This window comes from Sceloporus occidentalis, unplaced genomic scaffold, assembly GCF_023333645.1.
Source record: "Sceloporus occidentalis isolate IW3139 unplaced genomic scaffold, rSceOcc1.0.p SCAF_240, whole genome shotgun sequence".
NCBI classification, from domain to species: Eukaryota; Metazoa; Chordata; class Lepidosauria; order Squamata; family Phrynosomatidae; genus Sceloporus; species Sceloporus occidentalis.
Genome location: NW_028317220.1, coordinates 159,206 through 173,303, shown reverse-complemented (window position 1 = coordinate 173,303; position 14,098 = coordinate 159,206). Strand labels below are relative to the sequence as shown.

The window sequence follows — 14,098 nt, the reverse complement described above, 5'->3', positions numbered from 1 at the left end:
GCAGCGTTACCCTGGGGAGTTCTGGAACCATTTCTGCAGTTTGAAGCACAGAGCCGCGCTTGTGGGGGGAAGAGGGGGTGCGGTGGAAAACATTGCTCACTGAATATCTAAAAAAACATGCCGTTTATGTCACTCCTTTAAAAAGTCTGCTGCCAGAGACGGATAATGTAATACGTGTATAGCTGCAGCGCTTCCTACTTTTTATGCGTGTGCCATATAACCAATTGTAACAAATTCTCGTTGGATAAACAACGTTCCTTGGATAAAGTATTCTTCAGGTGGGAGTTCTGGGGAAAATTGGGGGGTGGTATAAGGTCTTCTGCTTCCTATACCCATGATCCCTGCGATGCATTGTTGATATTTGGTGTCCAACAATAGTTGGCTTCTCTGCTTTGACCCCCTTTAGCTGAAAAAAAGCATTCCTTATCGCATAGTGATATACTTCACAGCATAATTTTGCATTGCCGTCATACCAAATCACCATTTTGATTCCTTTCTTCACTTTTTCTACCGTGTAGATATAGATGTTTTCCATCCCAGCTATTAAATATAAGACATAAATGTTTTTAGTTTTTGGTTTTTTTAAAAAAAGCTTCTCTTTTGGAAAATATATATATATCAGATCTATGTGAAATTCTAACCTTGCAAGTTTGAACTACTACCCAAAACTATTATATGGGTGTGAGTTTGGCTGATTCTGCCCTGTTGAAGCTTTTTGTACAGTATAGCAACTCTTTGGGGATTTCGTTGTTTTGATCAGCACAAGGTTCAAGTAACGTAGAAACATAAAATTTGACAGCAGGTAAGAACCATTCGGGCCGTCTAGTCTGCCCATTTTTCCTGATGTAAAGACTCAGACTTTAATTGGTCATTGGTTCAGGATAGCTTTATGTATGTTTAACCCCTTAAAGACAATGGGTTGTCCTTAAACCCATTAAGGACAATGCATTGTGAGCCGTACATGTATGGGCTTTGTTGTGAAGGGGTTACGTTCCCTCACTATATTAGCCTCTATTATTTCTGCTGGGAGGCTGTTCCATGTATCTACTATCCTCTCAGTAAAGTAAAACTTCTGTGCATTACACCTAAACCTCTAGTTTTAGATTAAAACGTCTTGTTCTAACTTTTCTCCTCCTTTGAAACAAGCTTTCCTCCTGTACTCTGTTAATAAGGTTATTGTGCAGCTCCGTCGTTCATTGTTTCATCTTGAATCTGACTTCTACACCTCTACCAACCCTTTAAAGAAGAATACACAAAATAAGAATCATTACCTTCCAGGCTGATTCACATCTGACCTATTGCCCTAACACACTGCCAGGTGTCTGGAATATGATGATGATCAGGCTTGGACTGGCCATAGGGCATATCGGGCAAATACCTGGTGGGCCACTGGATCTGGGTGTATTTTTGACTTGTGGAAGCACGTATTCATTAAATCTGTAGGCTGCTGATTTCAATGCCAAGGCCTGTTTTCTTCTTAGTCCGACCCTGCTGCCGATGGTGTCCGCTTTTACTAACATTACTTTGTTTGCTGTGGAAATCCAGTAGGATACAGCCTAATTATTAAAGCATATTATTAATTATGTATCTTCATTAAATGTAAGGTATTTTCCTAACTATTTTAGCCATCTAGGAAAACCTGCACCTGGTTTTGCTTGTTACCCCACTCCTTAATTCACGCTATACATCCTATACCCTCTATACACACTCTATACCCCCTATACACACTACAAACTATACAAACTTTACACTATACATACTATACCCTCTATACACACTACACAATATATCCCTTATACACACTACACACTATACCCCTATACACACTATACATACGGTATGCCCTATACACACTACACACTATACCCCTACCCCCAAATGTCTTATTATTCTTCAATGTACCGGTGCCAGTTCCATTGTCAAATCCTTCTACTCACTTGAGGTTGAATTGTGGCTTTTTTGTTGAATGCCTGGATATATCTAATATATAATATTTGTGGTATTTTGTAACACGCCTGTAATTTCACCTGACTTTTAAGGCGCAATAGCAATCACCTCTGGTTTCCAACCACAGAAAGGAAGACCTGATAAATATAGTTTCCACATCCTGAACTACAGCCCTGCTAAGTGGCCAATGAACAGGTTAAATATATAATCCCTCTAAAATGGTAAGTAGATACATAACAAGTGCAGGAGGGATTAAAGCAGTAAAGTGACTGTGCCCCCCCAACATTCCAGGTGTCCAAATCGGGAGACTGTTCCACTTATCTACTACTCTCTCACTAAGGAACTTTATGTTACATCTAGTTTTATAACATGCCCTCTTGTTCTTACATTGATCCTTTTTCAAGTAAACTTTCCTCCTGTACTTTGTTAAAAGTATTTAAATGCTTCTATTCCATGCCCCCCCCTCTTCTTTTCTCCAAGCCATACATATTAAGATCCTTTGAACTTTCCTGATAATTTCTGTCCTTCAAAATACTTGCCATTTTTGTAGCTCTCTTCTGAACTCTCTCCAATGTGTCAATATCCTTCTGGAGATGGGGTCTCCAGAACTGTACGCAATATTCTAGGTGGGGCCGGACCAGAGATCTGTAAAGTGGCAGAACCTCCGTCTTTCTGATACTAATTCCTTTCCCTATGAAACCCAAAATCCTGATTGCTCTTTGAGATGCTTTATTGCATTGTTTGCTTACAGTAAATCATTTGCCATTTGAGTTGTTCCACCAGAAGGTCTACCCTGTTGCAGATCTTTGCATCATCTGTACAATTACATACCTTACCATTAGGACTGTCTGTAATATCACTAATACAAATATCAAAAAGTTCAGGTCCCAATACTTCCTCTGAATATACCCCCATTACTTACAACCTTCTGCCTCCTATCACCAAACCACTGCTTCATTTAGCAGAGTAAGTGGAACCGCACTTTTACCACCAGATGACTATGGTTTCCTGTAGTTCTGGGCCTGCTTTGAAATCCCTATGGGCTTGAATCTGACCCACCAGCGTACTGGGAGTTCTGCAGCCCCCCCGAAGAAAAGACTCCAGCTACATCGTGTTAACACGCGGACAGGATCAGTGCAAGCAGCCCTGTTAACTCCGTGTCCCAGTGTATGAGTGACACTCTGGCTTCTCCAGCCTTCATTGTTGGCTCCTTGCTTTTGGCGATTTTTCCTGCAGCAATATATAAGGATTCAGTCACGTTCTGAGCCATGTACTAATCTTTTAGTGTCCAGATGTTCCCCAAACCGCTTGTGATGTTTGTAGAGAGCCAGCTGTGGAGATTAGGAACATGCCTTCTCTGCTGTACCCCACACAGAATGGCTTTTGAAGCTGCAGCCCTCCCTTCCCTTACACAAAAACACCACCTTCCTTCCTTCCCTTCGTGAAAGCCAAACAGGCAAAATGAGCACAGATTCTCATCCAAACAGCGTAGGGCCTGGATTGTCTTCTGGTTAAAAGTGGTGAATAATAAAACAGAATCACCATTCCTTAACGTGGATAAATACTAATGCCTTCCGATAACACAATGCTCAGTAGAGTGAGAGAGGCTATATGTATTTTGTACACAGTGTTTGGCATCTGTATGGTGGAACGATAGACATTTTAAAGGGACACTCCAGCCATCATGCACACTTTAACAAAAGCTGAGTGGTCCCATTGAAAATGGATGAGGGGGTTTTGCATCATTCACCCATATGCATTTGCCCCTTTACCCACCTTCTGCTCAGGGGTGTAACTAGAAACCACAGGGCACTGGTACGAAAATTGCCCAGGGGGACCCCCAACGTTAACAGCTAGTCTGTGCCTTCTTTGCCCCTTCCCCCCTTCCAACATACAACATATATAAACACACTTACACACACTTACTCACTAACACACACGTACACATGCATTCTAACACACACTCCATCTCACCCCACTTACACATACATGTTCACAAACACCTAAACATAAAAGCTCACACACACAATCATACACCCATGCTCACACACACACAATACACACACAAGTACATTTCCATCGAATTGGTGCAGTCCAGGTCAGAACGGACCTTTCTAAACAATTTTGAACCGGTAGGAGGAGACACAAACAAGGGGTGGCAGGGGTCGCACTTGGCCCCCTAGAGGCACGACACGACCCCTGTAGTTACACAAGTGCCTCTGCTGACTGCTGTGTTTGGCCAGGCACATTTCCTGACACTTTGTATACTCAGAACTAGTTATCTTCAGCACGGAAATGGCTATCAATGATCTGAATTAAAAAGTGATTTTCTGTCAACAATTTGCTGCAAATTTTATTTAATTACACTTTAAAGAATGCATAGTAAAATGCTCACAAAGTCCTTCATAGTTACTCCACTTGGGGAGCCCTTGAGTTTCTTCTACTCACATTTAAACTGATCCAGACTCTTGAAATGCTCCAGGCTAGGCTGTAATCCTATTGGCTGTCCAAACGTATGCTTTGGCTTAAAGGTCCAGTTCCACTTGCTTCATTGAATGTAACATATTTGTAGGGCTGCAACTAACGATTATTTTAATAATCGATTAGTTAGCCGATTATTTTTTCGATTAATCGATTAATCGGATAAAAAAAACAATATGCAAATTTTTTGTTTATTTAAAATAATTTAATGAACTGGATGTTAAAAAACAACTTAAAATTTACATTAACATTCTTATTTTGTTATGATGTAATAAAAAACAATATTTTCAAAGTACAAAAACCCAAACACAATATTTATGAAACAAAATAACCCCAAACATTCTGAAAAGAGGTGGACTATTACTGTTCAAGAAACTTTGCACCCAGCACTTTGCACCCGGCACTTTGCACCCAGCCCTGGCACTTTGCACCCAGCACTTTGCCCCACCCCTGGCACTTTGCACCCGGCACTTTGCCCCAGCCCTGGCACTTTGCACCCAGAACTTTGCACCCAGCCCTGGCACTTTGCACCCAGCCCTGGCACTTTGCACCCAGCACTTTGCACCCGGCACTTTGCACCCAGCCCTGGCACTTTGCACCCAGCACTTTGCACCCAGCCCTGGCACTTTGCACCCAGAACTTTGCACCCAGCCCTGGCACTTTGCACCCAGCCCTGGCACTTTGCACCCAGCCCTGGCACTTTGCACCCAGTACTTTGCACCCGGCACTTTGCACCCAGCCCTGGCACTTTGCACCCAGCACTTTGCACCCAGCCCTGGCACTTTGCACCCAGAACTTTGCACCCAGCCCTGGCACTTTGCACCCAGCCCTGGCACTTTGCACTGTGCCCCTGCACCCAGTCTCCAACTCTGCCCTGCACCCAGCCCTGCCCCCACATTCTGCCCTGCCCCCACACTCACACCCTGCACCCACTCTGCTCTGCACCCACACTCACACTCTGCCCTGCACCCAGTCTCCAACTCTGCCCTGCACCCCCACTCTGCCCTGCACCCAGTCTCCTGCCCTGCCCCCACACTCACACCCTGCCCTGCATCCCCACCCCCACCCTGCCCTGCACTCAGTCTCCTACCCTGGCCTGCCCCCCCCCACCCCCACTCTGCCCTGCATCCCCTGAAACCCCACCCCCACCCCCGCGAATCGCTCTGTGCGAATGGAGCCACTCGCACAGAGCAAACCGCAACTAAAAGAAGGCGCGTGTAGCGGAAGCGGGGAACGCTCGCGGAGGTAAGTAAAAGGAGCCGAGTGCTCCAACAACGAATCGATCACTCGATTAATCGATAACGGAAATCGTCGACAACGATTTCCGTTATCGATTATTATCGATTTTATCGATTCGTTGTTTCAGCCCTACATATTTGTTACAAAAGTTAGCATTAGAAAAAAGAAATATCCATTTAATCATGAAAAATGTTGCATTATTCATAATTTTTGTTGGAAACACTCCACTGTCACACCAATTAACGGTTGTTGCCAATAACATGACAGATATGCGAAGGTTTATGTGGTTGACACGCTAAAGAGCACACTTTTAGCCACTGGTACAATTTCATAAATCATGCACTTTTTCACACTAGCTTTGGGCAACATATACGTTTTCTTGGGCTGTATCTGCCCTGTGCCTCATCCCCCTGAAGAACATCTATTTCTAATCTGAGCATTTCTCATTGGATTATCAGCGATCACATCCTCCCTACTAGGATCATTAACGATTTGCAGCATATAAACCGGGAAGTGTAGTTTAGGTACTCGTACAGATATATCACAGCTTAGCAAACCTAGCCCACTTTCCCAGTCCATTCTGCAGCCCCCCTTCCTTACCAGTCCAAGAAAGGACCAAGGGAGACCTCCATGCGGCCCCCACCTCTTTCCAGCTTGTTAACCGAAGAGCGTGGTCGCAGGGGGTGGGGGGGGTGGTAGCCTCAAACACTCCTCTTCCAGACAAAAGGACTCTTCAGATCTTTCAGCCCCACCCCAGTCATTTTCCCCACTAAAAAAGTATTAATGTCTTAACTTGTTCTCTGCCACAAAAATGAAAGCATATAAAAATGTTTTAATACCCCACTTCTTGTTGGTTACTACTTCATTGTTCCTTATTTGTGTCTGCCTCAAGGATAACAGCAGATAACGTGAAGAGTCCTTATAGATTTCCTTAGAATATTTTTTATTTTTAACCCCTCTCAACTCGGTTTTGTTTCTCCATCCATTTCTCTTTACATAGAATCGAGGACGGGACAGTACGTTGTTTACTTTGAATTCTCGTTTGGCTGCATCCCTATGTATCCATTGACTCCAGAGGCGCCAAATGTTTTTCTATATCACACTAGTCCAACAACTTACTTAATCATGAGGCAAAAATGCAATACCGTGGTCTCTTTCAATGTCCTCTCATAATGATCTTGGTAGCGTCACTATATCACCCTACGCTGCAGTAACCGGTTGCTGTGCGACAGGATGTGCAGGATTTACATGTAATATTGTTGAGGTAGAGGATAATATAACAAAATGCCTGACCTGTCTATGAAATCCCTGTGGTTTGTTGTAACCCGGCTCGTCATACCACTGTGGCCTTCGTTGGTCCAGATGATGAGAGGAAAAGGGGACGCAAAGGAAGGCATACTGGGTGGTATTGCAGGTCATCTTAATGCTTTCATATTAAGACCCTCATGTGAAGGCAACTCTAATGGCAAAGTCATAAAACCCTCAAGCCTTCCACCGCCATCTTTCTTATTTCATATTATGTCTACGTTCTGCTCAAAAATGTGTTCACCACAACGTGGAGTATTACTGCCACGTTTATCAGAAAAGGTGCATCAGTCGTTTATTGGACTGTGGGCCTTATAAATAAAATTATACGGACATTTCTTATACATCAGGAACAATAGCCATAATGGCTGACCTGCTGCATTATAATACCAATGAAAACCTCAACAACACATTCTTAACCAACAACAACATCACCGTATTAACGGGCATAGACAGCAGGGCCGGCCCAAGGCAAAATGTCGCCTGGGGCGAATTTTAAAATGGCGCCCCCCCCTTATCTACCCTTCCTCTCCCTCCGCCGCCCCCCCCTCCCCCCATTATCTACCCTTCCTCTACCTTTCAGCAGTCCTGCGGCGAGTCTCCCTGTTCGGTCTCGGTGCCGGCTTGTAATGCTGAGCGCCGGAAATGAAGTAATCTGCCGGCACCAAGACCGAACAGGGAGACTCGCCGCAGAGGAGAGAGAGAGAGAGGGGCGCTGAGCGGGTACTGACAGCTTGGTAAGCGAAAACCACTCGGCGCCCCTTTCTCTCTCTTTCGCTTTAAAAAAAAAAAAAGGGCTTGGGGCGGCCCTTTCAAAAGTGCAACCTGGAGCGGTTGCCCCACTCGGCTCCATTGTCGGGCCGGCCTTGATAGACAGACACCCCTAGGATTTAATGCCTTACAGTGCCAGGTCTGCATCTCCCACCTTAGTATTCCTTCTTCTGCAGGCTTTGGTAATTCTGTGACATTGCATCAAACTGGTAACCTAAAGAAATTGCAGGGGGAAGGGAAACCAATTTTAGATCTTCTTCCATGAAAAATACCTTCCAGGTCCCAAACTTTAACCCTGTCTCAAAAATAAAGCCCTAATCAGCAAACTCAGCCTAGCCCTAATCTTTGCCCTATTCTGAGCCCCCTCTTCCTACCCTCATTGATCATGAGATTCCCGAATCTCCTACTTTGTCTGTCTTTGACATAAACTTCTTTCAATTTTATTCCTAAAACACCGAGGACAGAGATACCCATTAAACGTGTCTCAAAGGGTTTTCTCCTTTTCTAAGCTCATCTCTGTTTTTCCGTCTCCCTTTTTACTCTCGCTCCCCACCCCCGTCCATTATTCTCTCTCTTCTACATGGTTTCTGATCCCAGTCCAGCAAAGTCCTTGTTTCTATGGAGACAGCATGGAGGTGTATTTGGGAGGTTTGCAGGGAGATGGAGAGAAAGGAGTGTTTGCACAAACTCTGGCTGAACTCGCTTCCTGTACAGGGAGAATGCTCCGTACAGTGACTGGGGAAATGACTTCACGCGTGTCAGAGGTCTATCCTGAGAATCGTCACCGAGGCTTCACATTCACCATGCCCCCGCCAGCCCAACGCACCCTTGTCCTACATCTGACAGCCCGCTGATCTCACATTGTCAGCACTTTTTTTCTCCAATGCCTCCCACTACTTCCCACAGCCTCCTCCTATATTCCACAATGTCCCCGCTCCCTCTCTGGCACTCAAAAAAAGAGGAAATCTCATGAAAAATGACCTTTTATAGTAAAATACTCCTTTGCAGTATCAATGACTTAGCTGTTATTTTGATTGTTAGATTTTAAAGGCTGCTAAGAAGCCCCCCTCATTTGCCAAAATCCGTTGACCTGTCTACCTTAATATCTTTAATATTCATCAAAATTTTCGGGAGCCGTGAACAGGGCGAGCGGGTCAGCAAGGCTCAGCTTGTTACTAAAAATGCATTAGCTCCCGTAAACAGGGCTTTTTTTTCTCTTTTCCAAGTTTTTAAATGTTTTATTGTGCTGGAAAATGTGTCCGTCTTTTAGAAGATACTGATATTAATTTGTTAATGATATCTCATCCACAAAGACACACCGTGGTAGAGAATGCAGTTTTATTTCTCTAGCATTATAAACAGCTACACTTATAGCGCAATAACTAAATAGAAATAGATACCAACTTACCCCAACTGGGCAAATAGCAGCGCCTGTCCTACCTTGCCAAGGGTGGCACTTGCTCCCTAGAAAAAAAGCCCATGGGCTATTGGCCCAACCCAAACCCCCTATCCTAAGCCTAGCCAATTCTTCAATACACCACTACTTTATAGAGTAAGTACTGTATATCTACTCTGTTCCCATCTAGTTGTGGCATATGAATGGGGAGTTTTATAAATGTTTTACCTCTTGATATATGCACTGATTCACCCTTATTGTCATATTTTATGCTACACAACACATTTTCATCTTTATTATATAAATGTATACCTTCCCACAATTCAACTGGCAAAAGAATGACTTGGTTGTTGTTAGAGGTGTAGCTAGGAGTCAGATCTTGATGTGAAATTACATGTGACTAAATTCTCCCTTCAGCCCTCGTCCCTCACGAAGCAGCGAGGAAGATGCTTTGTGTTTTCGTGTTGTGCAGCTCTAGCACATATGGCATTAATTGAGATATCCCAATAAACCAGCAGGAGCCAGGCAAAAAAACAAACAAAAATGCATATACAACAGGAAAAAAATATTCTTGTTTATCCGAAAACGATAGCTTTCAGTAAGAGAGAAGTTGGCCTATCCAAGGATATGAACAGGCAGAAATGTTGCATGGGTCCAGTAGAAGGGTACATTTAAATCCAGATCCTCTGTCCAGGCCTTGAAGAGGTTAAAAAAAATGCTGATCACTCTGTCCTCCGCAGGTTTAAAGATGGCAACTACCCCATCATCTGACCTACATTACTCTTTGAGGTCCTTATTCTACGAATGATCTAGGGCTCTCTGAAGTTGCGTTTGATCTGTTTTCTTCTTACAAGCAGCCCTCTGTTTCAGCGGGGATGCCCTTGTTATGTGGGAAATGGTTTGGTGGCCATCAGGTGACATTATCTGTGTTTTAGTATGAGAGTGTGTACTTTTTTTCTATAGGTTTATTAGTATTTCATCCTTTTATAGTAGATATCAGAGAAGACATAAAGACACATGGATGCGCATTGTATGTTTCAAATACAGCTTCTTCAGCACTGCCGTAGCCATCATTTAATGTTACATTTTCAACACTTTAAACTACACAGCCCTTTAGTTGTGTATGGGAACACACTTTCTATAATATCTATATGGCATATTTGGACAATCCTTGCACAATCCTTCTTGTGTACGATTTAACCCTTTCTTGAGTTCAAATTATAATCTGTGTTCCATTGGTGTGAAATCTAGAGTTTTGATGGCAATTTAAAAATTATTTCACCAGTAAATAGTACATATTAAAGTACTCACCCTTAAAGGTAGGTGAATTTTCCCCACTCCCTCTGTACTTCACTTTTCATGCCAAGAAAGCATTCCCAATGAACTTAATAAGAATGATTTCTGCACTTGTGAGCAAGAAGTCTTGTTAGCCAAGCCTAGAAGCCAAGAAGTTGGGGAGCAAGGACACGGTGCAAGTAAATAGAGGGTACTCTGATGAGGATGGGACATGCTAATAATTAAAAATACATTAAAGTACACATGATGGCTGGTGAGTCCCTTTAACTATTGTGCTATAGTTTTGCATGAGGATGGGTCTCAGCGCTTCAAGAGGCTGCATGTTTAATGATTTAGACTAAACTAGATTGCGAGGCTACTTAAACCACAAGCAAGTAGTCAAATGCTCATCAGGAGAGCTTACTTAACGATAGCAATCATTAGCAGAATGATGTCAATACTAATTCATCAACGTGTTTTTTTTGTACGTCGCTTCAGAACATTTTGTACGATAAACGATACATATATGACCTCATCTGACCATTTTTGGCAGATTGCTGAGCCTTCATCTAGCTGTTTCAAGTTAGTCCATTTGGCTATCATTGGATGCAGTTCTATTCAATAGATACACCTAATCTAACACACTGGCAACAATTATAAATAGTCACAAGGCAGTTTTGTGCTTCATTCTAGAGAAATCAAATACAAAAAGGAATTGATGTCTGATGCCTTTGATGATTGATGTGTTGTTCTATAATACTCATTATAACAAGGCCATATGTATTAGTTCTTTTATACATCATAGTTATTTCAACTCGTTTTTGGACAGAATTCAATTCTGGGTGCATGAAGTAGGAGAGTTATACCCTCGATTCTGCTAAACCTAACCCATGGCAACTGTAGAACAGACTGAAAGACTACAAGTTTCCCATCAGAAGAGAGAGGAGATGTAATGGATACAGGAGGCAAGCTTATGGGAAAGAAGGACCAATTTTAGAACAAGAGGCCTCTAAAACTATAGGGTCTGAGGCTTAGATGTAATGTAAAGAAGTTCTACTCTACTGGGAGGGTAGTAGATAAATGGAACAGTCTCCCAGCAGAAGTTGTGGAAGCTAATACAGTGAGGGATTTAAACAGGCATGAGATAGACATAAAGTGATCCTCACTCTGGGGCAAGACCAGGTGAGGATTGGATCCCTTACATCAGGAAAAATGGGCAGACTAGATGGGCTGGGTTCTTCTATGCTGTCAAAGTCTATGTAATGTACAAAGTTTGCTCACTCTAAAACATGGTCCAAAACCTAATATCAAGCATGGAAAAAATCAAACTACCCCCTTTTGTGATCTGTGGGAGGATAACTTGCAGTATCATGTTGTCAATGCAGAATAGATGGTGGAACCCCTGGGACCTCATAATGCCGGGCACGGTGCTTCTATAGACAACCTTCAGCTTTTGCTGCGTTTCTTCTTCGACATTTTATTCCTGCGTTTCCTTGGGCTCTTTTTGTCAACTAATAGGAAACAACCGGTTCAGCTACATTTAGTTCCTTAATTATATAAACTAGGAAGGAACCTTGTAAATTGCTGGATATTTGAAAATATTTTCTAGATTTTTTGATGATCTCTTTGCAACAAAATTGCTGTTAATATTTTTTTTTTTTTTTTTTTTACCAAAGATTGACAAGAAACAATGTTAAATGATTGACCTACCATAGAAATTCAATAGTTTATTCTTGGATAATCAGTAGAACATAACAGCAGTGTATATACTACACAAGGGATCAACAAACCAAGAGTAATTAACAATATTCATTTTAAATGTATTACTATTCATGTGATTGTAAGCATTTACTGTTTTATCAAAAAATGGAAAAGTAAAGCGCAGAAAATAATAAGTGTAACCATATTCCAAAGATACCTGTGTAATACATCTGGGATATATGCCAGGCAGTTTAATATGTTTTTGTGTAAATACTCTGCATTTGCGTTTTTACAAGTTACTGACTTTTAAGTTGAATTATATCTTCTACTTACTACTGTGTTGCCTGTGTTGACACGTCATTGAAAGTTTAGAGAATTTAACCATTTGGCAGCACCATTAAACATTTCCGCATGTTTCTCCTGGAAGAGTCGGGTAAACCCTGCATAATACATACTTAAGAAATCGCACTGATTTTAATATATACGTTATATTGGGCCAACTCAGGGTTTGAGCCTCCATAATCAGTTCTTGGCTTCTTCTTAATTAAGTTACTTTGAATCACAACTGTGCCTCATATTCACAATTTCATGAACAAACCTCAGTTTCCTTGATGCTTGAAGGCCAAATCCTTATGGTTTATTTTTTGGGGTACGGTACCCTATGTTAAGCAGCCAGCTCACGGTTTTGAGAGATTAGGATAATGGACAAACCTGGGAACTTTCAGGGTTTTGCCCTTCTTAGGGTGAAGGGGCAGATTCTCGGGTTCACACAACCTGGGACTGATCTCCTTCCTATTCTTCACTGCTGTGATCATATCTAAGACCCCCAATTGTTGCTTTTTTGTGTTTATGGTTGAGATCCCTCCCTAAATGCAGGTGACTTAATTAAGTGCATGTCTAAATAAGGACAAGTCAACATTTACTTGAGGACCACTATGAGCCATTTGGTGAACACATTTGGCAAGTTACTACATAGATTCTTCATTATGGGCTATTGAACAGTTAATATTTCCAGAGTCTCAGTTCATTTAGAAGGTTCCCAGGTATGATCATAGAACAGAGGTGAATAAATGAGGAGAAAGGAAACCGTGAATTAGAAAGTTGAAGGTGTGTATGAATACTTGAGGTCGGAGAAGTTGTAACAAATAGTCTAAATTCTTAAAATAGAATTAATATTTTTCTTCCGGCTTCTCCGTGTGAGCTGTGTAGCCATTCTGCTGAACCTCCGCGCGGAACAGCACATCCCATCATGTTCGCCTTTCCTGGTCATGTTGGCATCAAATACCCAGGGCAAAGAATTCACCAGGATTCTGAGGAATGCATTGATATCTCCGGCCCGCGGCCCGCTCCCACCTCCAACTACTCACCCGAGAACATTACTGTCATTCCTTCGCTGCCCCATACACAGCTGGGCATATGCGTGGAGACTTCATTCTGCATCCTCTAGTGGGGGCTTTTATTTAAGTTCTGCTGGCAGAGAAGTACCAGCCGCTGAGATACAAAAGACAGCCTGTTCTGACCCTGTCCATCCGGCAACGTCTCAGCCTTTGATCTGAGTATCAAATACAAACTAATATTTGTCTCTCTGAATATTTTCTCATACTCTCCGTAAATCCAGAGCAGCGATAGCATCATTCAACACGCCCAATGGGGTCCTGCTCACGAGCTTACGATTTGTAGATGTTTTATTAATTTTTTCCTGCGGTTAAAGGTGCTGTTCCACTTAAACATTCATTTCACAAACATGGTACGCAATGAAACCTTCCTAGATCTGTCATTTCATTCATTCCTCTAAATGTTTAATTACATTAACATTTTTTCTGTTGTTTTGGTGACAACCTATCACTGCCCTTCTTTTGTGTCACATGACAATTAAGCGTTCCCATCATAAAATAACAAATCAGGCAAATGTTTGCTTGATTAAGTACGATTTTTGAGAAGGTTTTGGGGGATTCAACAATATTAGAAGTTATGTTTTTAATG

At 42.3% G+C, this 14,098-nt stretch overlaps 1 protein-coding gene across 2 annotated transcripts in view; it reads left to right on the top strand.

Annotated features, from left to right (window-relative positions):
• Positions 1 to 14,098, top strand: part of LOC149276411 (septin-9-like) — a 55,647-nt gene that overhangs the window by 18,778 nt on the left and 22,771 nt on the right. Inside the window, exon 3 of one of the 2 annotated variants that reach the window (XM_089503674.1) lies at positions 6,798 to 6,813. The exons of the other annotated variant lie outside the window; for it this stretch is intronic. Within the exon in view, the coding sequence (XP_089359800.1) occupies positions 6,798 to 6,813 (16 nt within the window). The remainder of the gene's footprint in view (positions 1 to 6,797; positions 6,814 to 14,098) is intronic. 2 annotated transcript variants of the gene reach the window in all.